At 44.2% G+C, this 25,413-nt stretch overlaps 1 protein-coding gene across 5 annotated transcripts in view; it reads left to right on the forward strand.

Annotated features, from left to right (window-relative positions):
* Nucleotides 1–621: 621 nt before the first annotated feature.
* LOC102947763 (inosine-uridine preferring nucleoside hydrolase) overlaps nucleotides 622–25,413 on the forward strand; it is a 51,444-nt gene continuing 26,652 nt past the window's right edge. Inside the window, exons 1-7 of one of the 5 annotated variants that reach the window (XM_037898625.2) lie at nucleotides 622–890; nucleotides 3,152–3,211; nucleotides 3,838–4,028; nucleotides 14,443–14,622; nucleotides 18,342–18,453; nucleotides 19,088–19,224; nucleotides 19,498–22,177. In XM_037898625.2, coding sequence (XP_037754553.1) covers nucleotides 3,849–4,028; nucleotides 14,443–14,622; nucleotides 18,342–18,453; nucleotides 19,088–19,224; nucleotides 19,498–19,848 — 960 coding nt within the window. In that variant the 5' untranslated portion in view covers nucleotides 622–890; nucleotides 3,152–3,211; nucleotides 3,838–3,848 and the 3' untranslated portion in view covers nucleotides 19,849–22,177. Of the gene's footprint in view, nucleotides 891–3,151; nucleotides 3,212–3,837; nucleotides 4,029–8,974; nucleotides 13,630–14,442; nucleotides 14,623–18,341; nucleotides 18,454–19,087; nucleotides 19,225–19,497; nucleotides 22,178–25,413 lie in introns of those variants that run through there. The other 4 variants (XM_043537591.1, XM_043537592.1, XM_043537585.1 and 1 more) reach the window with 4 other exon arrangements.

Here is a 25,413-nt window from a genome sequence, read left to right on the forward strand (position 1 = left end):
AGCTAACAGGTCCTGGATTCTTTGCTGGGCCATGGGGTGATGGGGAGGCCTGCTCACATGCGTGATGGAGGGTGTGACTGGGAGTGATGTGGGGGAGGGGGTTGTTGAGCCATGGGTGATAGGGGAGCTGGTTAAGTGGCCAGGGTGGTGGGGGTGCCTTGCTGTATGATGGGATGGGGGGTGGTTGCATGGCCAGAGTGATAGGAGTGGCCAGACTGATGGAGGGTGGGGCCAGGGAGCGGAGGGCGACTTGCTGGGTGATCGGGAGCGGGGTTGATAGAGCAGAGCCTGAGGCGGGAACTTTGCAGTTCTGTAGCATGACCTGACCCTGGGTGCGTCTACATGGCACTGAGACACCCCGCAGCTGCCCTGTGCCAGCTGGCTCGGGCTCTGGGGCTTGTTTCATTGCTGTGTAGAGGTTCGGCTCCTGCCAGGCAGGAGGGTCCCAGAGCGCGGGCGCGGCCCAAATACAAATGTCTACACCGCGAGGACCCCGGCCGGCTGCCTGAGTCCCCGGCCCACATCCGCAGGCAGCGGCCAGGCCCCGGCGCCTGGGCGCCCTGTACTCGGCACGCCCCCGTGCCGCCACTGCTCCCAGCAGCGCCCGCCCTTGCCGCGGCTGGCGCTGGGGGGTCGGGGCTAGGCCGGCACCCGCCGCCGGGACACCGCTCAGGGGCGTGGTCAGCCCCCCCCCCCGAGCGAGCGTACCCGCGCGACTCCCGTCCTCCCTCGCCCAGGCGTTAGCTCACGTGACACCTCCCCCAACCCCTCCTCGGCTCTCCCAGTCCAGGGGCGCGAGACTCGTGGGGCGGGGGCGGCTCGGGATTGGCCGCAACGTGTGTGGGACGCGCAACGTCGCCCCGCGGGCTCGGCTCCCAGAGCTGCGGCAGGTAGGGGCGGGGGCTGGCCCCTCCCTGGAGCCCCAAACCAACTGCAGGAGCGCGCGCGCCTCGCTCCGTGCCGGGCCTAGGGGCCTAGGGGCCCGGGGGGGGGGGCGCCGCGGACGGGAGCCGGGGCGTCTTCGGCTGTGGGAAGCGCTGCCCCCGGGGTTCCGACGCGCGGCGGGAGGCGCCGGGGTGGCTGGCGCCGGCGGGGCGGCAGGCGGTTCGCCCCCCCTCGCCCCCAGCTGAGGGGAGTGCGAGGCTCTGTTTTTTACCCCGGCAACTAAAAGCTGCCGGCGCTGAGCGGGCGGGCGCTGTTGGGACTCCCGCCCCGTGGTTTGCCGGCGGGAGCTTTGGGGCTCGTGAGCGGGGACAAGCCCGAGCAGCATCCGGCTGTCTTGACCTTACAGCGGCGTAGCGCGGGTGCGCCCCGGGCGGGGGCAGTCTGCCTCCAAAACGTGGAAAATTCTGCCCGCCATATTTTAAAATGTTGCAAAATTCTGCAAATTTTATTTGTCAAAATAACACCACATAATCCCACCAGTTTCGATTATTTTGGTCATTTATGTCAAAATACCTGTCAGCAAGTATGTCTAGAACAGCACATAAAGAGAAAAGGGGTACTTGTGGCATGTTAGAGACTAACAAATTTATTAGAGCATAAGCTTTCCTGAGCCACAAGTCCTCCTTTTCTTTTTAGGGATACAGACTAACACGGCTGCTACTCTGAAACCGAGAACAATACAGACACAAATTCCCCCAGGAGCAGAGAGTTAAAGAAACCCCTGTGGCAAGCTGGTTCCTGCTTCTCTGGTCCCTTCCCCAGCCCAGCCTGGGGAGGCCAGACATCCACAACCTGCCCCTCCCAGAGCCCAGCCATGGGGTCCCACCAGCCCAGACACGTGCTACCTCGTCCTGAGGATCCAGCGGCCTCTAATGTCAGCCAGCATCACTGCAGATCATTTTTGTGGCAGAAAGGAAATTCTGCACGAAAAACATTAATTTCTGCAAATTTTGCATTGTGCAGTAGTGCAGAATTCCCTCAGGAGTAGAATGTGGCAACTTATATCACTTTTGCTTGGGGTCATTGGAACAATTTGCCATCACTGACAATTTTTAAAGCAAGGTTGGATGTTTTCCAAAAGACGTGCTGGTAATTGTTTTAGGGGAAGTCCTATGGCCTGTGTTATACAGGAGTGCGGACTACATGGTCCTTTCTGGCTTGGAATCTATGGGTCTCTGGAGATTTGACCTGGGTTGACAGCTTTAGATTGACATGTTTTAGCAAAATGCTTTTCCTGGCGTTGTACATGTTTTCTTCATCTGTAAAATCAGTGGGAGTTTCCTGCTGATTTTCAGAAACTGGCTACCTAAGGCACCTGGCAGAACCTGTTTTGGAATATTACTCTCCCATTATTGCTTAATCAATTAATTGGGTGGCTAAAATGCAGAGAAACAATGACAGAAAAAAAAATTCAGTCTTCTCTGCCGCAAGACTTCTCAGATGGGCCCGAGCAAGAAGCACCTTGTTAGAGGTGAAGGAAGGGGGGAAAACAACTGAATACAGCTGTCTCAGGAATGCCTGGGGGTGTGTGATTGAGGAGTGTGTGAACACACATTCCTGATAGCAATTTTTTTCCAGAAGTATTGAGCAAATCTAAGGGTGGATCCAAAAGATGAACACTGAGAACTGTCTCATGGAAGTGTAGCTAATGGAGTGTTGTTGAGAGCACTGAATTAGATTATGTGAGAGAAAGGCGCGGGAGGGCCGGGAGAGGTGTTTGGGACTTTGTTGACTCGGATTCAGTTAAAAGGGAGATGTCCCGGGTGCGCTTTGAACTTCAAAGATAAACTAAGTCAGAGAAAGCAAATGGGGTAACCTATCATTAATGTCAACAAGATTTGACAGTTGTATAGGCGTCAACTCCATGGGTGCTCTGGCGCTGGAGCAGTCACGGGGGAAAAAAATAGTGGGTGCTCAGTACCCACCAGCCACAGCTGTTCGGCAACACCACCAAATAGCTGATCGGCAGCTGCCATTAAACAGCTGTTTGGAGGCTCAGGGAAGGGTTTGGGGGAGGGCGGAAAGCAGGGAGGGGCAGGTGGGTGGGGGCCTTGGGGAAAGGGGGCAGGGCTTTGGGACGGAGCAAGGGTGGAGCACTTCCAGGGAAAACTAGAAGTCAGTGCCTATGAAGGTATAAGAATGTAAGGTAGCAGAAAATGGTTGCAGTTCTACTGAGTATGAATAATATTTCCTCATCTCATTTAAGATAATTGCAGTGGAGACCACCATAAACTATTTTCTATTTGGGAAGGAAGCTTTGAGGAAGGTAAGTGTTAAAGTTGTGTCCCAGCTCCTATAATTGTGTGCTGGTTTCCTTGATTTCAGATTTTTCCCCCCCCCTCTATGTGGGTATTGCCTATACCTCCCAGATTATAATTTACTTAACTGTCACAAGGAGTCTACATTACTACTCACTTTTTCATAGGGATTAAGAAATCATCTCAATTTTAAAATAAACTGGTATTAGGTGGTAATTTACAGTTTCCCCAATTATTTTAATTGGGTGTGTATGAACATGATTGATTTTATTTTTTTAAAGTCACTGCACAAATGTTGTAGTTAACGTATAAAAACTTCTCAAAAGTCCCAGTTAACCACTCATTTTTAGGTTCCTGTTGATCTACAAATCAGTGATTCTTGACATTTTCTTTTAAAATAGAGGTGGATTAATTTTATGGTACATAAAACATTACAAAAAAAGTCAGATGTAACCTGAAATAATTAAAAAAAAAAAAAAAGTGTGTAGAAAAAGGTTTTGGCAAATAACCTACAGGGTTTGAACTGAAACCCAGTTAAACTGTAGCCATATCTTTAAAATATGTTTTCTCCACATGATCTACAGTATTTTAATTATTAGATTAGTTGTCTAATCCACTTGTAACTGTTTTGTAGGTATTTAAAAAATGACAAAGTTGCTGTTGATTGATGTTGACTGTGGAGTCGATGATGCTCAAGCCATAATGATGGCTCTGGCATCTCCCAGTGTTGAAATCCTGGGAATTACTTGCTGTTATGGAAACACACAGTTGGAAAACGTCTGCAAAAATGTACTTCGTGTGCTACAAGTTTGTAACAGGCTTGAGGTAATCAGTCTCTTAAATGTATGTGAATGGGTTTATCTTTGTGTCAGGTCTTGTTTAAAAATCATCAACTTGCATAGGGTAGGGTCACCTTTTATAGTTTCTCCTCCATAAATAATTTCTTTGCTGATGTAGGGTAATTTTTGTCTTGTTTGTTGTTTCATCATATCGATCCCAGGAATAGTAATAGTAATTTTCCTAGCTCCTTTAAAAAATATCCTATAAGTATATATATTTTTTCTGGCTGATGTAAAATTTCTGCCCTTTTCATAAAGGCTCTGTAATTTTAGTGCCACTAATTTGATCACTGCTAGGATATTTTTTGGAATTGATGCTGTAATATTGCTTCTTCAAGTGATTGTCCAAATGGATTCCATACACTGCGTGTATTCATCCATACACGTGAGATTTTGATTCTTTTGGCCAGCAGTGTTCATTGGGACCATGCTGTGCCTTGGGTGCCCTTGTGTCCCCTTCTACCTCCCCCTTAATGGGCATAAAGGGTGGAGTAGGCCCAATTGTCCTTCAGCTCCTTCTTTCTTCCTGTGGCAGCTAGCATAGGTATGAGAAGATGAGTTCTAAAATCTTGAGGGACATGGAAGCAATTTGAGTTGGAAGCAATTGGTTGAATTCACTAGCTACTGATAATACTTTGTTTAATAAATCAATTATAAATGTAAAACATGTTTTGATACATTTACTTTTTTTCTCATGTATCCAGCACATTTAAGCTAGTTTTCTTAATAAAATAATTGCTGTTTTGTGCATTTTTAATGGATTTGAATTTCCATTCAAATTGACACAAATCACAAGTAAAAAATTGTTCATTATCTAGTAAAGAAAAAAAGGTGAATGACATTTCTTAACATAAGAAGAATGTAAACAATAAGAATCTGAATAAATGTAAGTTAAGATAAGTTAAGATATGTAGTTGCTCAAGTAAGTAAGTAGGTGTGGGTGTGTATTATAGCCTCCTGATTAGCAAAAAGTAGTACCAAATTTAGTATAAAGGCTGTATTTAATTCCAAATCAACGTGTTTTAATGGTCACCAACCAATGAGAGTCAACCATTCTTTAGCAAAATAATTAAAAATTACAAAAGCAAAATAAGATTAAAACCAATTATTTAAACCAGTGTTTCTAGTGCTACGAATTACACCTGGTAGGACACGCACAGTTCGAATCTAGGCTGAGGCACAGAAATAAAGTCCACAACTGCAGAGTTCCCAAAAGACACTAAGTTTATTACGCTCGAGCGTGGTGCCCCCCTGCTAGCCAGGAGGGGACCCTGAATACAGATTATACAAAGGTTATATACTTTTTAGCAAAGCATGTTGCCCTTGTGCATCGGAAACCTTAGCCAATAAACAAACCCTTGTCTTATCTACCACCTATCCCTGCTTGGTGCATTCCTCGTGCCCTACCAGTATGTTAATTACACAGCATGGTTCTAAAGCAATGCATCAGTAACTTTTATTATCAGGATGGGAGGCCTCTCACATCAAGGCCAAGAGACAGGGAGTTAGAAACTGACAAAAACCAGATACTGGGAATCAAGGCAGGCTGGAGACAAGGAGGAGGATTTTCACATGGATTCAGTATCTAAGGATTACTCCTCCTGGTGTATGATGTGCTGGCATTTAAACAATGGTGGGCCCCAAACCAAAATGGAGTCACATGTGCTAACTTTTCCTTAACACTAGCCTGCTGATTTAAATTGCTTTGATTACATCATTCCAACTTGCTGAGACATACCAAGAAAATCATAGGAAACTGGGTCATTCTACATCCTTCTGCAGCAGGGAGGCTCAACATGAGCATTCCCATTAATGAAGGTCTGCTAGAGCCTGCATAAGCCATCTGACATACGTCTGTATCCATCCTGTCCATGTCAAAAAGAGTGGACAGTGGGCACTAGGTTCCTGCTTCTTATTTGATTTTCTGTTTACATCCAACACTGGGTTCTTTTCTAGTGGCCGCACAACAGGAGAGAACAAAACAGCAGGGACCTTCTAAATCTATGCCAAGAGAAGAGGATCCAAAAAAGGCTGGATCTATTCAGCTACAAGGTGTATTTAATAGCTATGCTCCAGAGGAAGGTGGCTAACTATCCAGCCTTTCAAAATATGACTTTTTAAATTGGAATCGATTGTCTCAATTTATAATTGTTCAGTGAGCACCAAGAGGAGATGTGCTGTTGCCATTAAAGATTTCAGGTGACTGCCTGTACTTCTCTACAGTCTATGCTGGACATGTCTGACACCACAGTGCACACAATAGCTACTGCAATAGCCAGGAGGAGATCTTTGTGGCTTCAGTGTTTGAGGATCCCCAGGAAACTCCAGGCAACAAGCAAGAACCTCTCATTTGATGAAGCCCTGTGGCCTCCAAAAGATTCAAGGCCAACTCTGCTTTCTTTAGGACTTTGAGTTCCAAGTGAGCTGTAGCTCACGAAAGCTTATGCTCAAATAAATTGGTTAGTCTTTAAGGTGCCACAAGTACTCCTTTTCTTAACCCAAGAAGGAAGCAGCCACATCAACATCCTATAGACAGCATACCTCAGTCCAGTTTTACAGTCAGCCACATGGTACTTCAAAACTGCCAATGAAGAGACAGAGATTCCACTGGAGACAACCCTCTGCCTCCTCTGCTGCCCCACAGTCTTGGGGTTCCACTAGGTAGCAGGTGCTAAGTGGAGAAACTGATAGGATGATCAGAGAACTTTGTTTGTTCTACACCTCCCCCTTTGGCAACTACCTCTTTTATTTTGGAGAAATTTGAGCTGAGGTTACCTCAGATTTTTAGGTCCCAGAGATGGTAACAAAGGGGCACCCCATTCAGTTTCAATCCCATCCTTCTCCCCACCCTCCTCCTGCCTCCTTTCCTGGCTCTTTTCAGGGAACTGTCTCATGAAAGACCATCAAAATGGGAAGTACACTCCCTTTTACATCTGGGAGCAGTGCAAGGGGTGGTTTTTTACTCCCATTACTTTTTTGATCACAAAGAAGAAAGGGGGATGATAGCCTATCTTGGATCTTCACTGAGAGTCAACGTAAACACTGTCTCGCAGCCCGCCAGCGGATTACTCTGACGGGCCGCAAATTGCCCACCCCTGGTCTAGGTTATGACCTTCAAATTCAGGACCTCTGGTTCCCTCAGGAAGCTTGCTGCCATATATATGTGTTAGGGCTCAGTATCAGCTTGGTATGCAAAGCATTCCTGCCTCTTCTTTAGGAATTCTGAATACAAGTGTTGACAGACAACACCACAGCTGTGGATTATGTCAACAGGCAATGGGGAACAAGATCATTCTCACTCTGTCAGGAAGCCATGGGACTACGGAATAGATACATTCTGAACCAAGTTACATGTGTGGCTCTGCACCTTTTCAGCATTCTGAACACCTTGACAGATCAACTCAGCAGGCAATTTCCTGACAACAAGTGAGCGTTCAAAGACTCAGTCTTACAGAGCAACTTTTGTAAATGCGCATTCCCAAGAGTAGTAACAGACCAGAACAAGTGTCAGACATTCAACTATTCCAGAAGAGGTGCAAGCTAAGGCTCCCTGACAAATGCCTTTCTCATCCCTTGGATGCCAGGGTTGAAGTATGCCTTTCTGCCAATCCCTGTGATACTCAGGATACTGAGGCAGGATGCAGAGTTATTATGATAGCCCTAGTATGGGCCAAGCAGTTCTGGTATTTGGATTTCATGAACCTTTCAGTGCAACCACTTCATCACCTTACCTGCTCTGCCTGACAGTCTTCCAGAATTGTCAGATCTTGCACCTCGATCCAGTATCTTTACACCTGACAGCCTAGATCAGCGGTGGGCAAACTACGGCCCGTGGGCCCCATCCGACCATTTAAGTCAGCCCTCAGCTCCCACCGGGGAGCGGGGTCAGGGGTTTGTCCTGCTCTGGCGCTCCAGCTGGGGAGCGGGGTCAGGTGCTTGCCTTGCTCCGCATGGCTCCCAGGAAGCAGCCAGCATGAATCCCCTCCGGGTCCTACGTAGTACGCGGAGGTGCGGCCAGGGGGCTCTGCGTGCTGCCCCGTCCACAGGCGCCACCCCTGCAGCTTCCATTGCTGCGGTTCTCGGCCAATGGGAGCTGCAGGGGTGGCACCTCCGGACGGGGCAGCATGAAGAGCTACCTGGCCGTGCCTAGGAGCCAGAGGTGGGATATGCTTCCGGGAGCTGCTTGCAGTAAGCTTTGCCCAGAGCCTGCACCCCTCAGCCCCCCCGCCCCATGCCCCAATCCCCTGCCACAGCCCTGATCCCCCTCCCGCCCTCTGAACCCATTGGTCCCAGTCCGGAGTACCTTCCTGCACCCCAAACCCCTCATCCCCACCACTGAGCCTGCACTCCCAGCCGGAGCACTCACACCCCTCCCCAGTACCTCAACCCCCTGCCCTGATCCCCCTCCTGCCCTCTGAACCCCTTGGTCCCAGCCTGGAGCCCCCTCCAAACCCCTCAGCCCCACCCCAGAGCCTGCACCCCCTCCTACACCCATATCCCCAATTTCGTGGGCATTCACAGAATCATAGAATATCAGGGTTGGAAGGGACCTCAGGAGGTCATCTAGTCCAATCCCCTGCTCACAGCAGGACCAGTCCCCAACTAAATCATCTCAGCCAGGGCTTTGTCAAACCTGACCTTAAAAACCTCTAGGGAAGGAGATTCTACCACCTCCCTAGGTAACCCATTCCAGTGCTTCACCACCCTCCTAGTGAAAAAGCTTTTCCCTCATATCCAACCTAAACCTCCCCCACTGCAACTTGAGACCATTACTCCTTGTTCTGCAATCTGCTATCACTGAGAACAGTCTAGATCCATCGTCTTTCAGGTAGTTGAAATCAGCTATCAAATCCCCCCTCATTCTTCTCTGCTGCAGACTAAATAATCCCAGTTCCCTCAGCCTCTCCTCATAAATCATGTGCTCCAGCCCCCTAATCATTTTTGTTGCCCGCCGCTGGATTTTTTCCAATTTTTCCACATCCTTCTTGTAGTGTGGGGCCCAAAACTAGACACAGTACTCCAGATGAGGCCTCACCAATGCTGAATAGACTGGACTTATCACGTCCCTCGTTCGTGGCCCACCATACAATTTCCATACCCTGATGTGGCCTGCAGGCCAAAAAGTGTGCCCACTCCGGCCTAGATGTTGCATGGATGACGTCTACTGAAAGAAACTGTTCAGCTGAGATTCAGAACATTCTGCTTCAAAGCAGGGAAACCTTCAACCTTACTTATAATGCTAAATGGAAGGCGTCTGCTACTTGGGATGCCAGTGGTAGCTGTCTTCCTTGACATCATTAGTTTCAGCAATAGTGGGGTATTTGCTAGCCCTGAAACAGTCTAGACTTTACATCAGGTCATAAAGGTCCATGTAGCAGCAATGTCTGCACATCATCCCTCACTCCTGGGTAATACTGTGTTTTCCCACTACATAGTAGCAAGATTCTTAAAGGCCTCACATGTTTTTCCCCCAATGCAGGAGCCCCCCCCTCCCTTTTTGGGACTTCAATACAGTGTGGCAATATAGTAGTTATTAGCAGCGTTGATGGGTTCCCACTTCGAACTCTCAGCAACTTGTTCCCCACTAGTCGATGAAGACTGCCTTTCTGGTGGCCATTATGTCAGCTCGCAGGGAAGGGGAGGTTCAGGCCCTTGTGACATATTGTCTATATATAGTATTTCGTAAGGACAGGGTCATTCTTAGACCTCACTCTGGGTTTCTCCCCAGATTGTCTCAGAGTTCCGTATGAGCCAGTCCTTTCATCTCCTGGTTTTCTTTCCAAAGCCTGATTAAGTGGGTCTCCAGATGTTAAAGAGCATATTATGAATTAGCCAGGATAGATCCATCTAGCCAGACTAGAGCTCATTCCACGATATCTGAGGAGCAGTTATGTGGAGCTTAAACCACACATTTACAAGACACTCTTGCTTAGTAAGGGCTCCCACATCAGATGTTGGTTTTGTTAGGGCTGTCTTATAGCCATTTAAGTAGGACTCCTAATACCCACCTCCAGGCAGTAGATAACTGATTGTCAGTCTCTAAGAGTGGAATTCATGTGAACAATTACTCAAAGAAAGAACAGTTACGTGTGCTACAGTTCGTGTGGTTTTGCAAGATATTATACACATGGATTCCACAAGCCACTCTCTTTCCCTGCTATTATCGAATCCTACTACCATGAGATTCTTTACTGGTAAATGAACTGAGGAGTGGTTGAGCCCACTCTGCGTTTATGCCTTTGGGGGCAAAGGGGCACTTAGGTTGCCAGCACAGCCTAAATGGACACTGCTGGTCAAAAGTATCCAATCTCACATGCATGATGGTGCGCATGTGACGTAAGAGTGAAATCCATGTGGACAGCACAACTCAAAGAATCACATTTACTGTAGGGTAAGTAACCGTTCTTTCACATAACAAACCTGCTTCATATTTTCCATAGTGCTTTAGAAATATGAAACACCTTTGTGAGGTAAGCAAATATTATTTTCATTTTACAGATAGGGTAATTGACACGTTATATTAGTTTTCCAAAACGCATATATATGGTATCGTCTCTAGCATTTAGTCCAAGTAACCTAGGGATCAGTTTGCAGATTCAATCTTCTAGGTCCTCAATGTTTTGAACCTGTCTCCACGATCTAAACCACAAGAGGTTTTCATGGCAGAATTAAAAAAGCGTACTCCTTTTCTTTTTCAGAAAAGAAGATTTGTGGCACCTTAGAGACTAACAAATTTATTTGAGCATAAGCTTTCGTGAGCTACAGCTCACTTCAACGGATACATTCAGCTGTAGCTCACGAAAGCTTATGCTCAAATAAATTTGATAGTCTCTAAGGTGCCACAAGTACTCCTTTTCTTTTTGCGAATACAGACTAACACGGCTGCTACTCTGAAACCTTCTTTTCTGTGTCTGCTTTCTCACAGATACCAGTCTGATTCTTAAACTTTGTTTTTTCCATTTAACTCTTCCTCCCCTAAGCATAGTAATGCAGATCTTCTTGCAGTTGGTAGTAATTACTTGCATGGTATCTGATTTTATGGGGTAGATCTGGATACTTACTTTATTGACTTGTTCTGGTATTAATTGGTCTTAGAAATCTTGATTACCCTGAACAAGACCATGCACATCAGAAATTGCATCACTAGACAGCAATTTCTATCTGTTTATTGAGAGAGACAATGTAGGTGGAGGTTATATCTTTTATTGAACCAACTTCTGTTGGCGAAAAGTACAAGCTTTCGAGTGAAGAGGAGCTCAAAACCTTATACCTTCCGCCAACAGAAGTTGATCCAAGCTTTTGAGCTATGCAAAGCTCCTCTTCGCTTGAAAGCTTGTACTTTCCGCCAGCAGAAGTTGGTTCAATAAAAGACGTTACCTCACCTATCTTGTCTCTTTCATATCGTTGGACCAGCAGGGCTATAACAACACTGCAAATGCCTATTTTATTGTAATATAGTTTAGACATCTTTTATCTAACAAGCTGTGTTTTCAAATGTTTGTCAACACATATTAATCTCAAAGCCATTCATTCCTTGCTAACGGAGCAGACTTACAATTTTGCTTCACTGCATTTCACATTTACCATAGACGGTTTAAAAATCAAGTGGTCAGATACTATGACAGGTGTGGCCAAACCACAGCTTGTGAGCCGCATACGACTCTTTTGACAGGTCAGCTGCAGCTTGCAGAGCCTGGGGCTTCACCCCATGTTGAGGGCGAACTGGCGCTCATGGCTTCAGCCCTGTGGAGGGGGGGGCCCGAGGCTCTGGGCTTTCCCCTGAATTGGGGCAAGTCGGCGCTCGCAGTTTCAGCCCCAATGCGGGGGTGGGGCAGCGGTGCTGCGGCTCAGGGTTTCACCCTACAGCAGGGTGACAAATAGCTTACAGCTTCCACATCACTGGCATGGGGGCACTGATGCTTGGGGCTTCAGCCCTGCAGGAGGCAATGAGGCTGTGTTCAGGGCTTCAGCCCTGCAGGAGGAGGCGAGCTGGTGCTGGGGGCTTCAGCCCTGCAGGTGGTGCTAGGCTCCGACTGCAACTGTACATGCTCATTATAACAGGAAACTGCATCACTGTAGTGCTGTGCAGACCTCGTGTGCTGTGATCTCCCTGCATGCTGCACACTACAGGCTGTGTTTCCTGTTCATAAGTTGCATTTGAATAGTTTTAGATTTAAGTGTTAACTCTAAATTAATTTCATGGATGACAATGACATCTTCAAACTATAAGAAATGCATGTACGAAGAAGAAGACCAAAGTTTTCAGCCAGAATGGGAGGAAGATTTTGCATTTACTAGTAAAGATGGCAACCCCCTGTGCCTAATCTGCAATGCCTTGTGCTCTCACTACAAAGTGAGCAACTTGAAACAACACACAATAACTTTTTGTCTAAGTACCCTCCTAGATCACAATTAAGGAAAAACAAGCTAACCACATTAAAATTATGCCTCAACAGTCAACAGACACTACTTTCTCTGCTCGGTAAGGAAGTTGACACAATGGCTGAAGCTAGTTTTGTTATGGCATGGAATATCGCTCCTGCTAAATGTCCATGTTGTGATGGAGAATTTGTTAAGAAGAATATTGCAGAAGTGGTTGCAATTTTAAATCCAAGTAACACTAAACTTCAGTGATTAATACAGCAAATTCCAATTTCATGCCACATTATGGAGAGGCAGATCTCCCAGATCAGTGACGGTGTTGCAAGCAACATGCAAAACGATCTAAAGAATTCTCTAGCGTTCAGCCTAGCTGTTGATGAATCCACAGATATTCAAGATAAACCGCAGCTGGCGATATTTTTTCGCTATGTTTCCACAGATGTAATTGTGAAAGAAGAAATGTTGGACTTAGTGGCGCTAAAAAAAACAACCCATGGTGTTGACAAAGAATGCACTTGACGAAGCATTGACAAATGCTGATGTACTACTGGATAAACTTGTCAGTGTTGCAATGGATGGAACACCTGCGGTGATGGGGGAAAAAGTAGGCCTGATTGGACTCTTGAAGAGCAATCCCAAATTTCCAGAATTTCTCCTTGTTCATTACATCATCCATCATGAACATCTCACAGGCAGATACTTCAAGTATGAAAATGTTACAAAAATAGTCCCAGAAATTGTCAATTTCATCCACTCAAATGGGAAGACTCATCGACAGTTCAAAAATTTCACTGAAGAGCTGGATCTTGAAGACAAACCCAACAATGTGTCTTTCTACTGTATTGTGAGGTGGTTATCAACCAGCAATGTCTTAAATAGGTTTGTGGAACTGTTGGAGCCTATCAGTGCTTTCATGGAAGAAAAGGAAAAGTCCTATCCACAACTGAGAGATGAGCAGTGGATGCAGGATCTTATGTTTGTCACTGATATTATACAGCATCTGCAAACTCTCAATTTGGCAATCCAAGGGAAGGATAAGATTATTTCTGACCTTACTCAGAGCATCTTCAGCTTCCAGAACAAGTTAAAGTTTCTGAAAAGAGACATAGTGTCAAGAGACATCAACCACTTTACCTATTTCAAGAGTAGGGTAAACACATTTCCTGAAATCAAAGTAGAAGATCACAAACTCGAGGAATACAAAGGTAAATTACAGGGACTGCTTGATGACTTTCAGGACAGGTTTGAAGATTTGCAGAAGCTGAGATCCTGCTTCACTTTTCTTGTAAACCCATTCATGGTTGATGTCATGGATGGCAGCTAGCATAGCTGGGGAAGGCTGTGACTCCCCAGACAGCCCCATGTGGCCCTGCCCATGCTCTGCCCCGAGGCCCTTCCTGCTTGCCCTTGGCCCCAGACCAGGCAGGCTGCTCCTCTTCCAGGGAGCCTTCTGGGGCTGGCGCTAGGGCGGCTGGGATTTGGGCCGCATTCAGCCCACCCACCTACCTGGTGCTTCATGGCTGGGGGGATGCACCGCCTGCCTAGTTCTCTGGGGTGGGAGGGGGGGCGCATGCCATCCACCCGCCCAGTGTTGGGTGGGGCATGTGCTGTCTGCCCGCCCTCCCGGTGCTCTGGGGCTGGGGAGGGGAGGCTGCGCTGCTGCCTGCCCGTTGCTGGGGGGGGGTGGGGCGCCTGCCCGATGCTCTGAGGCTGGAGGCACTCAGGCGAACCATAGTTGGGGGCGAGGGAGAGGAGCTGGTGGTCGCGGGTGGGGGGGCCCTCAATCAGTAACAAGAAGACAGCATCAATAATAATAAACCACTCCTGAGACTTGCTCCAAACATAATCTGCTCCTTACAATAGATTATGTGCATTTCTGTAACAACAGGGTTAATACTGTAAATAAAATGTTGGTGGTAGTACTGGGATAATATAAATGTAAAGAGAGGCAAGATGTCTTTAGGTGATGTGCAGCTATGGTATATTCAGTCTGGTTTTGCACCTTACATCTTTTTTAGATTCCAGTTTATCAAGGTGCTTCTGCTCCCTTACTTGGTGGTCCTGTGGAATGGGCTTTGTATCATGGAAGAGATGGTTTGGGTGATGTTCCTGATCCGAATGCTCCAGGATTAGACCATCTACAGAAAGAACATGCTGTGATGGCAATGTTAAGAATTGTTAGTGAGAAGCCTGGTCAGGTGAGAATGTTCTTTATATCATTTTTTTATGTAGTAAAAGAAGACAGCAAGCAGGACTGAAGTCTGCTTATGACAATTTCTTGCTATTATATGACATTATTTTGCCTGTCTAATCCTAATGGAGGATCCAGGTTCAGTCTTCAGTGGAAGGTGACCTACCTACCTTCTCCTAGTAGTCCATGGCATTGTACACTGGGGTGGAAGAAATTGTTTCTCATGCTTCTCACCCTGTACATGAATAACCATAATTAAACATCTAGTCCCAAGTCACTGGTGTCCAAGTAACTGTCCCTTTAGTCAGGTAATTCTGGAGGCAAAAGAATTTGACACACTGATTTACCATCCCCCTTTCTTCCAGAGAAATAAAATCTTTATTTAATATTTAGGAGAGTCCATATGTTTGTTTGGTATTTTTGCTGCTTACCTCAGACATGTCCTCACTCATGTCTTTGTGATCCTCTTTTAGGTATATATTGCAATAAGATTTCCTACTGCCTTCTCTTTCTCAGCTTCTACTGTGTAGGCACAAGGTATCAATCTTTCATAATAGCTAAGACCCTCTATGCCTTTGTTTAATTTATCAGGGTTTTTTTTATCTTCTTGAGAATTTTTGCATCCCTACAGAGTTAAAAGAACCATAAACTATCATGGTACTTCATTTTGGGGCCTCAGTGTTTCTCTATCATAGCTTTTCTTATGGCGGATTGTATGACTTGGAGGGACTGAAGATAGGATATAGAGTGTTTCATCTTTATCGCAAATTCAGATTATAGGCCTCATTGGTAGTGCTTGAAAGCTATTACTGTTTGGGTGTTTGGTCAATGAGATGGATCTGGTGCTCAGTCCAATTCCGTATGGACAAGTAGACAAATGACAAAAGCCACCTCTGGACTTGATAGTGATTGACAAAAGATAGATAACAGTTCCAGCAGAGACCAAGGATTGAATGGACATGGAGTCTATGAACAATATCTTGCCTCTAGAGGTGGTCAGAGTTGTGGCACATTGGTGGAATGGCATAATGAAGTGTCTGTCTTCACCAATGGTGTAACTGTTCAGTAGCTAAACTGATTACTTGATTTTCCGGATCTCTAATTCTAACACTCTTCTCAAACTTATAGAAAAATTAAAATATTAATTTTCTTAGTCTAGTTTATAAAGTCTCTCCTCAAATGCAGCCTAGGATCCTATTGACTATCTTTCTTGCATTTTGGGATTTTCTTTTAATATTTTCAGTTTTACAGAGAACTCTGCTCATGATTATATTGTCTTCATCCTATGCTCCCAAACACCATCTTTGGTATAGTTGTTACGATATGTTTTCCTTGTCTAATCTGTACACCTTTGGCAAAACTTTATTTAGCTTCTCATTCTAATGTGTTCTGTTAACATCTAGGCTTTAGGGTGACCTACACTAACTTTCCCTCAGGCTTCCCTTTAGTACATTAAAAAAATATTAAGAACAAATTGTATCTACCATGTTTTCCTTGCATTTTTGCTGTAATGATTATTTTTGTACATGCTGTAGATAGATTCAGTTGAATGAGTTTCTTATATTTTTCCTGCTCTTCCAGGTTTTATAAAGACTTTTTCTTTTGATGATATGCTTGTAATCTTCATTATAAGCAATTATAGATTTTAGTTAGTTAGTTAGTTAATTAGTTAGTTTCTTCTAACAAAATTTTTAAAACAGGGATAAATCTTAACTGGAAAAGCAGACTACAGTATACCTCAGCCTATGTAACACCCTTTTCTTTGCAATATCTATTTCAATTAGTTCACTTCTGTATACTCAAAAATAATTTTAAATCTCCCTTCCCAAAATCTGTTTTTTCTAGGTGCTTGTGTCTAGCAGTTAGAGAATCTCATAAATCCAAATGATTTCTTCAAAATTAGTGAAAACTAGGTCTAGTAGGCTCTGTCTCCATCCCTCCACTTCCACTTTGACTACTTTGGAAAGAGAGGTTTCCTTGCAAATTGCTGAGGCCCTTTCAGAACTGTAAGTTTGTCGCTACTGTCAGTTGATTCCTGCTTAGCCTTCCATTTCAGTTATGTTCTCTGCTTTAGCTGCCCTTGTGACTTCAGCCTAGAGGAATTCCTCTTGTTAAACTTACACACATTATAAAGTGTCTTTAGGTATCTAACCCTTTTTATCCCATAATGCTTAATAGATGTGATTCTGTTAATATCTAACTTCGTTGCTGTGTTAATGTTGTGGATGAGTGGATGTTAACCTATATATAATATTACATTTCCTCCGGTTCTACTTGTTGTAGTCTATGGCATACATTTTATTTTTTGTTATCTATTTATGCCACCAGATTGTTGTTGTAATGGCCAAGCCTGGTACTCCCGGAAAGACAATTTAATCCATTTCTCTTGCCATCATCTCATTTTATTTTTTACTAATGTAGCATTAAAATAGAACACCCCCCTCTTCAGATGCTTCTTCAGCCTGGACAATAAAATCACCCATCTTATGCACTCTAACAGTCCTCTGCCTGATTTAAGTGTTCCACTTGTTGCCCCTTGTTTAAATCCCTTCTTCAATCTTCCTGAAATTTTTTGGCCAGAATGGAAGGCCATTTAGAGTTTCTTCCCCAACAGATGTCCTTGCTTCCCAAAGACATAAAAACCTAGTCGTCCTTATAATGTTTCCTCAACCAAATACTGAGGAATCTGATCTTCTCTGCCTCATCTTACCAATATAGGGCACGGATAACTTTTTTAAGAAAATCACCTACAGGTCCGTTCTGCCCCTCATTTTACTACCTAGCTATGTAAATAGTGCAAGAACATACAGATTTCCCTCTTTTGAAAGCTAATAGATTCTGCTTCTGATGGCTTATCGAAGGGAGTGAGCTCAGAGCTCTGCAGGGTATGTGTACAGTGCAATAAAAAAACCTGCTGCACGGAGTCTCGGAATTTGGACTGTGAGGCTAATAATTGCAGTGTAACTGTTCGGGCTCAGGCTGGAGCATGGACTCTGAGATCCTCCCTCTCACAGGGTCTCAGAGCCCGAACAGCTACATGGCACTTTTATAGACTCACAGTCCAAGCGCCATGGCCATGCCACAAGTTTTTTATTGCATTGTAGACATACGCACATTCAGATCACTCTCCAATGAAAATATCTTGCCTCCAGTCCTCAAAAGTATCTTAACTAATTTATGTCATAATGATGGAGGTACATTTTTTTCTCTTAATTGCCAGGTTCTAAACTGTATCATGTTTCAATGATAAACAACACCTTGAATTTGCACTCATAACAGATTGGAAGCCAGTATAATCTCTGGAGCCCAGGCACAGTGTGCTCATATCAACTCACTACACCTAGCCTCATTCTGGACTAGCTGCAGCTTCTGAGTGGTCTTTATAGATAGCTCCCGGTAGAGTGTTTATTGCAGTATTCCAATAAAAGCAAGAAAAGACTGTAATGTCTTGAACAACTACATATGAAAAAAGAAGTATGTGACTTCTATGGGATTCCCAGACATCTGCAGTGAGAGTTCCAAAAAACTCCAACATAGCTAATCCTTCTGGCAAGTGGGAGAATTAATCCACCAGAAGATGAAGTCACAGAGATGGAGTGTTGCTTTAACAGAACTGTAAACAAATGTTTAAAACAAGCCACTGAGAAAAATGTGATCTGGGGTCTCTCTTGGTTTGTTTTCACACGAGTAACATGTACAGAGAAGCGTTTTGTTTATGTTTTGTAGATTTCTCTAGTTGCCACTGGTCCTTTGACTAATCTAGCTTTGGCAGTGAAATTGGATCCAACATTTCCTATGAAGCTTAAAAATATGTTCATCATGGGAGGAAATGTAGAATGTAAGTCATTTACAAAATGATCAGTAGGCAAACATTTTAACTAATAACTCCAGTATGTTTATTCAGAAGCTGTGTGGCCTTTTGTATAAGATTGCTAGACTGCATGCATTTATGTATTAGATTAAGTATGGGGAATCATAGAATACCAGGGTTGGAAGGGACCTCAGGAGGTCATCTAGTCCTGCTGCTCAAAGCAGGGCCAATCCCCAATTTTTGCCCCAGATTCCAAATGGCCCCCTCAAGGATTGAGCTCACAACCCTGGGTTTAGCAAGCCAATGCTCAAACCACTGAGCTATCCCTCCCCCCAGATGAGATGGTGTAGTTGTGAATGTTGCCATAATATGTGATTTCCTTGATATTTAGTAATGGCACTCACAGTTAATACCTTTTAATGACCTTAACTTGAAGTTAAATCTTTGTTGGAATTTTATAAGAAGATAAATTTATGATAGTATTTTAATGCTAAAAATATGGTGTATTTTGGACACGTTCTTTTTTGTGTTATGATTTTTTGCTAAGCAAAATGAACAAGGTGCAGTAAATACTGTAAGTTTTGGTACTGAAAAGTAAAATGATTGAAGAAAATAAGCAAATATACTGAACAGGTATTTTTTCGGTTTTTGTTTTTGTTAGCCAGAGGAAATATTACAGTCTGTGGAGAATTCAATTTTGCAACTGATCCAGAAGCTGCTTATGTTGTCTTAAATGAGTTCACTTGCCCTACTTATATTGCATCATGGGAATTTACATGTCACAATTCTTTGCCTTGGGTAAGATACCAAATGTTTAATGTAAATTAATGTTAAAGGTAAATCTGGTGAAACTCAGTCTGCATGGGTGCAGGGGTATGTCCAAATGGATCAGATTACAGGACTGGGTCCTAAATCAGAGCTCCCTGAATTTGAATGTAAAAATAACTGTATCTAAAGCTGTGTACATGCTCTAATGCTGGGCAGTTTTGACTTAATTGCAAAAGGAGGCATGAAGCTATATCCCAACGTTTTTCATTTTTTAATTGCCAACATTTTTCTTTTGGTTTGCAGGAATTCTATCATGAGTTGGTTAATCAGGACACCAAAAAAGCTAAATTCATGGAGAAAATATCTGCTCACAGCATAAAATTCACAGACTCAAAACACGAAAATACAGGCAACATGTTATGGACTTCAGGATTCGTGTCTTGTGATTCCTATGCTATGGCTGCTGCAATTGACGAGAGCTTTGTCACAAAAGCCATAGAAGTTGCTGTAAGTGTGGAGCTGAATGGCTCACTAACTAGAGGAATGATGGTAATGGATATGATCAGTCTTCTTAAGAAGAAAAATAAAGCTTTTGTCATTAATAAGTGTGATTTAGAGAAGTTCAAGGGACTTCTCATTGCTGCTTTAAAATAACATTTGGCTGTCTGATAAATTTCCCAATCTTGTTAATTTTGAACTGTAACTGTAGGTTTCATTACAGTGGTACAGATAACTTTAGATTCATAGCTACTATCAGACAACATAAAACTATTTTTAGTTAATAACTTTCTCTTATGTCAGGTTTCCAACAGAGTGCATTCAAGTGAATATGAAAAGGACCCATTTAAATCTACAATAGTGAGAGAATTCAAAGTGCAAGTTAAAATGGCAGCCTAATTGTTAGATAACTCTGCATGCACTTATTACCTGGTAGGCTAGTACTCTAGTTTAGCATGTAAATACTTAACTTACCCAAGTTTCAAAAAATGCATTTACTCGGTAGACAGAAATAGCAATAAAAGAGCACTGAAATCTAGAATATACATATAAATTATGATCTGTCATCAATTTGTAAGATGGAGAAGATAGACTGTTCTAATTCCCACTGCTTTATTATTATGGAAAAACAAGCCAATTTTTACTTAGAGAATCTAGATTAAGGATTTGTAAAGTATTATTTAAAAGCCACTTTAAGATCCAGGAGCTCAACATATATTGATAAAATTTAAAACACGTAAAAAGGGAAGACATAGAGGAATTTGAAGGACCATGGTCATGGGAAACAAAACTGTTTAACTTCAGGTTACTAATTTTAAAATTGTCCAGAAATGTAGTGAATGAAAGTTTTTTATCATCTTACATCTGTTATGTATCTTATTTAAAGTGGGTTTGTAACCTGAGTTCAGTTTACATAAGAAAATAGTATGAGGGGGTAGCCGTGTTAGTCTGCATCCACAAAAAGAACAAGGAGTCTGGTGGCACCTTAAAGACTAACAGATTTGTTTGGGCATAAGCTTTCGTGGGTAAAAAACCACTTCTTCAGCATCTGAAGAAGTGGTTTTTTACCCACGAAAGCTTATGCCCAAATAAATCTGTTAGTCTTTAAGGTGCCACTGGACTCCTTGTTGTTTTTATAACAAAAAAGCACGCTTGTTTGTAGATTCTGCAGAATGGTGAACAGCCCTGAAAACACAAGTAAATGAGCAATTACTTCAGAAGCTGCAGAACCATGTGACAAATTGCAGAGCCATGTGTTAAATTAATTGATCATGCATCTTTGATTGCTTTGCCCATCTCCTTGGAACTTCTTCTAATATTTCAAACCTCTGAGCAGCTTCAGACATCTACCATTTAAGAACAAAACATTAATTACACCTTTCCAAGATGCTTTTTATGGTTGAGGATCTGACCATTTATAATTAAATCTTTATAGGGTTAGGAATACAATGAATGTTCCCACTAACAAGAAAACTCTAAAACTCTGTTTAAGATACCATATCCTGTAAAATGGATTTTCTGTGTCCGTACAGAATGATGTGGTAGAAAGGTTTTATCAGCACTTGCTTGGGATTGCATACATAACTTTACCACTGTGAAAAATGTGTGATCATCCGAACTGGTCATCCCAAACTCACACCCAATTTAATTGTTACCTTTCTGGGGTAAAATCCTATGCTGTGGCTGTCAACAGTTCAGAGTATTTAATTTATTAGAAGAGATTCTTTAGTTCTGACTCCAAAATTTGCTAAAACTTAAAAAGGGAAAGTCATTATTTGCTAATTATCTACTTTAGAAACCCAGCTCTCCAGCAATTAGAAACTAAACAATAGCAACTTGTTAATGTAGGACCTGGACTGAATATGTCTTAGTTTGCATGCTCTAAGGCTGTGATTCAGTATGTGTACATGTGTAAGCACATGTGTAACATAAAGCATCACAGTCAATCGAACCACTGACATCATTTTAGTTACAAACGTGCTTAAGTATTTTCTGTAATCGTGCCTTAATACTGGTACAGCAGCCGCAATTAGCTAAATCTATTCCTAGAGCTGTGTAACAAATTAATAATTCTGCTGAAAGCAAAGAGATAATAAAAGAATACTAATTCATACCCTTTAGGTAGGGGGAAATCAAATCTGTTTGTCAAACAGGAACAAAAACAATAGGAAATATGTTGGGTGGTTAAACTTTTAACAAGAAACACAAAGAATAACTTAAAAATATTCACACTTACATCTGAACTATTGTTGCTGTTTCTGTTTATATTACAGTAATGGCAAATATTCAGAAATCATCCTACTGTAACTTTAACTTGACATTTTTTGACATTTGCTACTTGTATTTTTATATATAATTCATATGATTCTTTAAGAATACTGCATATGTTTGATATCACTAATCGGTATGTTAATTACATTTTGTATTAGTATGCATGAGTATAAGAAGCATGTGTGATTTTGGAAGTAAAGGAAAATATTAAATACCTGCCTGTGTTCTTTCCAACTGCTAATTTTAATTTGCTACTTGGAAAATCCTGAATGTGCAAAATGGGAAATGAAATAAATGAGTTATTTCATGCATTAGGAAAGATCCATGCTCCCCGTCATGAGTCCTGTGGTTATCCCTGTTATAACTTATTCTTGCTCTCCCTGGTAATGATTTCAACATGAGGCATAATTTCCTGGGGTGGATTTCTCTAAAAGTAGGTGGGTAATCTGTGAAATTTTAGACCTTGCTAGTTTTTATGCCCTTTGAATTTTCTTTGTAGTTGTTGTTATTTTCACACGGTTTTAAATGAAAGCCTTTGAAATTGGGCTCTGGCTGAAGTTTTCCCTTGGCAGTTGTGCTTTTCATTGTTGTCTGATTATCTCTTATAAAACATTGTCTGTCTACACAAAACTTGGTAGGTAGGTGAATGCTAGGAAGAAACGGTTGCAAGAAGGAGGCTGTTCTTTTTTCTTCGTTGTTGAATTTAGAGTCACTTTTAGCCATTATTCATGCCCATAACTGAAAGTTTATGCACTGTGCGTGCAATCCTAATTGGTTGATTGGAGCTGGGCCCACACAAGACCAGTTGATGGAGTCAGTGGAGAGGCGGCACACATTAAATGTACAGCGGGTACTACATTTCTCTTGTCGGAGTCTATTCTACAAAAGAGAAGGGATTCATGTACATCAGTAGCTGCACTTCTTTCTCCCCACAGGTCCCCACTCACATTGCCTAAATCCCCTGTCATGACCTGGCCTGCTTTCCTCCTCTGGACCGACTCCAATCTGTTGTTAGTGGACACAGTCGCTAGATCTCATGTGCTTCTAAGCCCTCCTAGCTCAGTGTCTCTCAGGCACACTTCCATATGCAGCCACTGAATCTGACACCTTTCTTGGGTAGTGGATCTTGAAGTCTGGCCTTTTCAGACCCTGGAATCAGTGCCACAACCCTGCCAAACTCCCAGTTGCTTAGAGACGTTCTCTCCCCACTGCCCCAAGTCCACCTGGCTATGGAAGCTCTGGTTTCTAGTTAAATCCTTCAGGAACAGTGTGACAGGAAAGCAAGGAACAAAGGCTTAGCAACAACCTACACTTTACTCTTAACAAAGCACACTAGAGAGTTACAGATCTTTGGAAAAACAAAATACTGAATGCAGTCCCCCAAACGTGATCTCACTCCTTCTGTAACTCGTAGGTTTGGTCAGAGTCCTGAGGCTCAGCCTTCAAAGCCTGGCCTTTCTTGCATGTTGTGATGATTTGGTCTTGCTGACCTTGCTTAGAGAAGTACTCCTCTTTTAAAGCAGACTCTGTCCCCCTTTTGGCCACGTACTACTTCTGGGGAAGTTTTGGGTTTTAGCTGTTTTCTCCCCCCCCCCCCCAACAACTTCTATGTGGAGTCATTCAAAAGCAACAGTTCTACTGATATTAAGCCCATTGTTCTTTGAGTGCTTGCTCATGTCGATTCCATTCTAAGCTTGTGCACGTCCACTCGCCTTAATGGTATCCGTAAGGTCAGCTGTAGCACCCTCTTGAGTGCTGTGCCCATGAGCCGGTATATTAGGCGCCGCCAGCCCTGTGACCTCTCAGTTCCTTCTTACCGTGTGTAATGGTCAGTTAGAGTGCATTGTCTCGCATTGCAAGAGCATTAGCAGTTCTTAACAGCTATTATTACCTCCTTTTGTATATAGTTCTTAGGTACTTAGCCATTAGTTTAAGTGTTAGTTGTTAGTTTAGTAGCAGAGTCCCGGATTGGACTTCGCCCCGGAGCGGGGCATGCCTCATTTCCTGGGCTTCAAACCATGTTAGTCATGCAACAGGCTGATGCCTATTAGTGACCCCCATGACAGCTGTTTGAAGTGCTTGAGGGAGTCCCAAATGAAGGACAAGTGCAGGATTTGTAAGGACTTTTGCCCTAGAGCCCAGAAGGAGCGGAATAGCCGTTTGAGGGCCCTCCTCATGGAGGCTGAGCTTTGTCCAGTGTTGGAGCCCTCTCATTTGGACTCCACTCCTAGCACTTCAGCATTGGTGCGGAACGCACTACCGGCACCGGTAACAGTCCAGCATTGTTCCCCCTTGCCAATGCCCAAGAAGCAGCAGCAGAAGAAGGGCTCCCCGGCACCACCTAAGGAAGGGAAGAGAGCCTTGGGCAAAGAACCTATGTCAGGTCATGTGCCCGCCCCAGAGCTCCAAGGGGGTACTGCTGCGGTCGGACCCCTACGCCCAGCCAGGGATCCAACTCCCGGGAGCAGCAGGGGACGCTGGCTCCTCCTAGGGCCTTCAGTGCCTGAAGCAGCCCAGGTGGCTAAAAATCTAGTGGGCCGCCCGACACCGCAGATGCGCCAAATGCCAGACTCGGCAAAGGCCCTACCGTCTAAGGACAAGCCAGTCATGGGACCGCCCGAAAGGGCAGTGGAACACTATCGATCCCCGAACTGCAGGGTTAGGTCCCTATCACCACAGCCTAGGACCCTGGCCCTGCAACCCCATTCTCCGGCCAGAAGGCCCCAGTGCTGCACTCTCCTTCTGTAAGGCATGGAATGCCAGTGTCGAGGCACCGGTCCCTGTACTCGCGGTACTGGTGAACCTCCCGCCAGAGATCACCACGGTGCAGGTCACTATCACCGAGATGATCTCCCAGGCATTGGTCTCCACCAGTGCAGGACTGCTCCGCATCGTGGCACTGGTCATCACCACCCCGGTACTGCTTGTCGAGCAGGCATCGATCCTTGCCCTCTACACGCCGGTGTCCGACAAGGGTCAGTTGGCAGACACAGGCTTCCACATCTCTGCCCTCATCACCGGAAGGGGAATGGTCTGGTTCAGAGCAGGAGTTCAGGCCCTCGCCAAGAAAGGGTGAATCACCGCTGACCCGCGAGACTGGCACGGCATCCGTGGCGGCAGCATGGCAGCAAGGATAGTGGCCTATTCAATGGCCTTATTTGAATCCTTGGGGCATACCGATAATGCCAGTCCTGTGCTCCCACCACTCCTCCCTGGCCACCTCGGACAAACCACCCAAGGCACTGCTGGCACCGGGGCAGAGCACAATGCGGAATCCGACGTGGGGGAAGCACAGCAGGCTCCAATGCCTATGGAGCCATCACTAGAAAGGAAAGGGGAACCTGCCCCTCCCCTTGTGATGCCATTGTGCTCTTCACTGCCAGACAAAGTGGTGGTGGGCCCTCCCAGACTTAAGATTGCAAAGTCGCTGTGGCAGACCCCCTCTTCTAT

The sequence above is a fragment of the Chelonia mydas genome, chromosome 1 (genome assembly GCF_015237465.2).
Source record: "Chelonia mydas isolate rCheMyd1 chromosome 1, rCheMyd1.pri.v2, whole genome shotgun sequence".
NCBI lineage: Eukaryota > Metazoa > Chordata > Testudines > Cheloniidae > Chelonia > Chelonia mydas.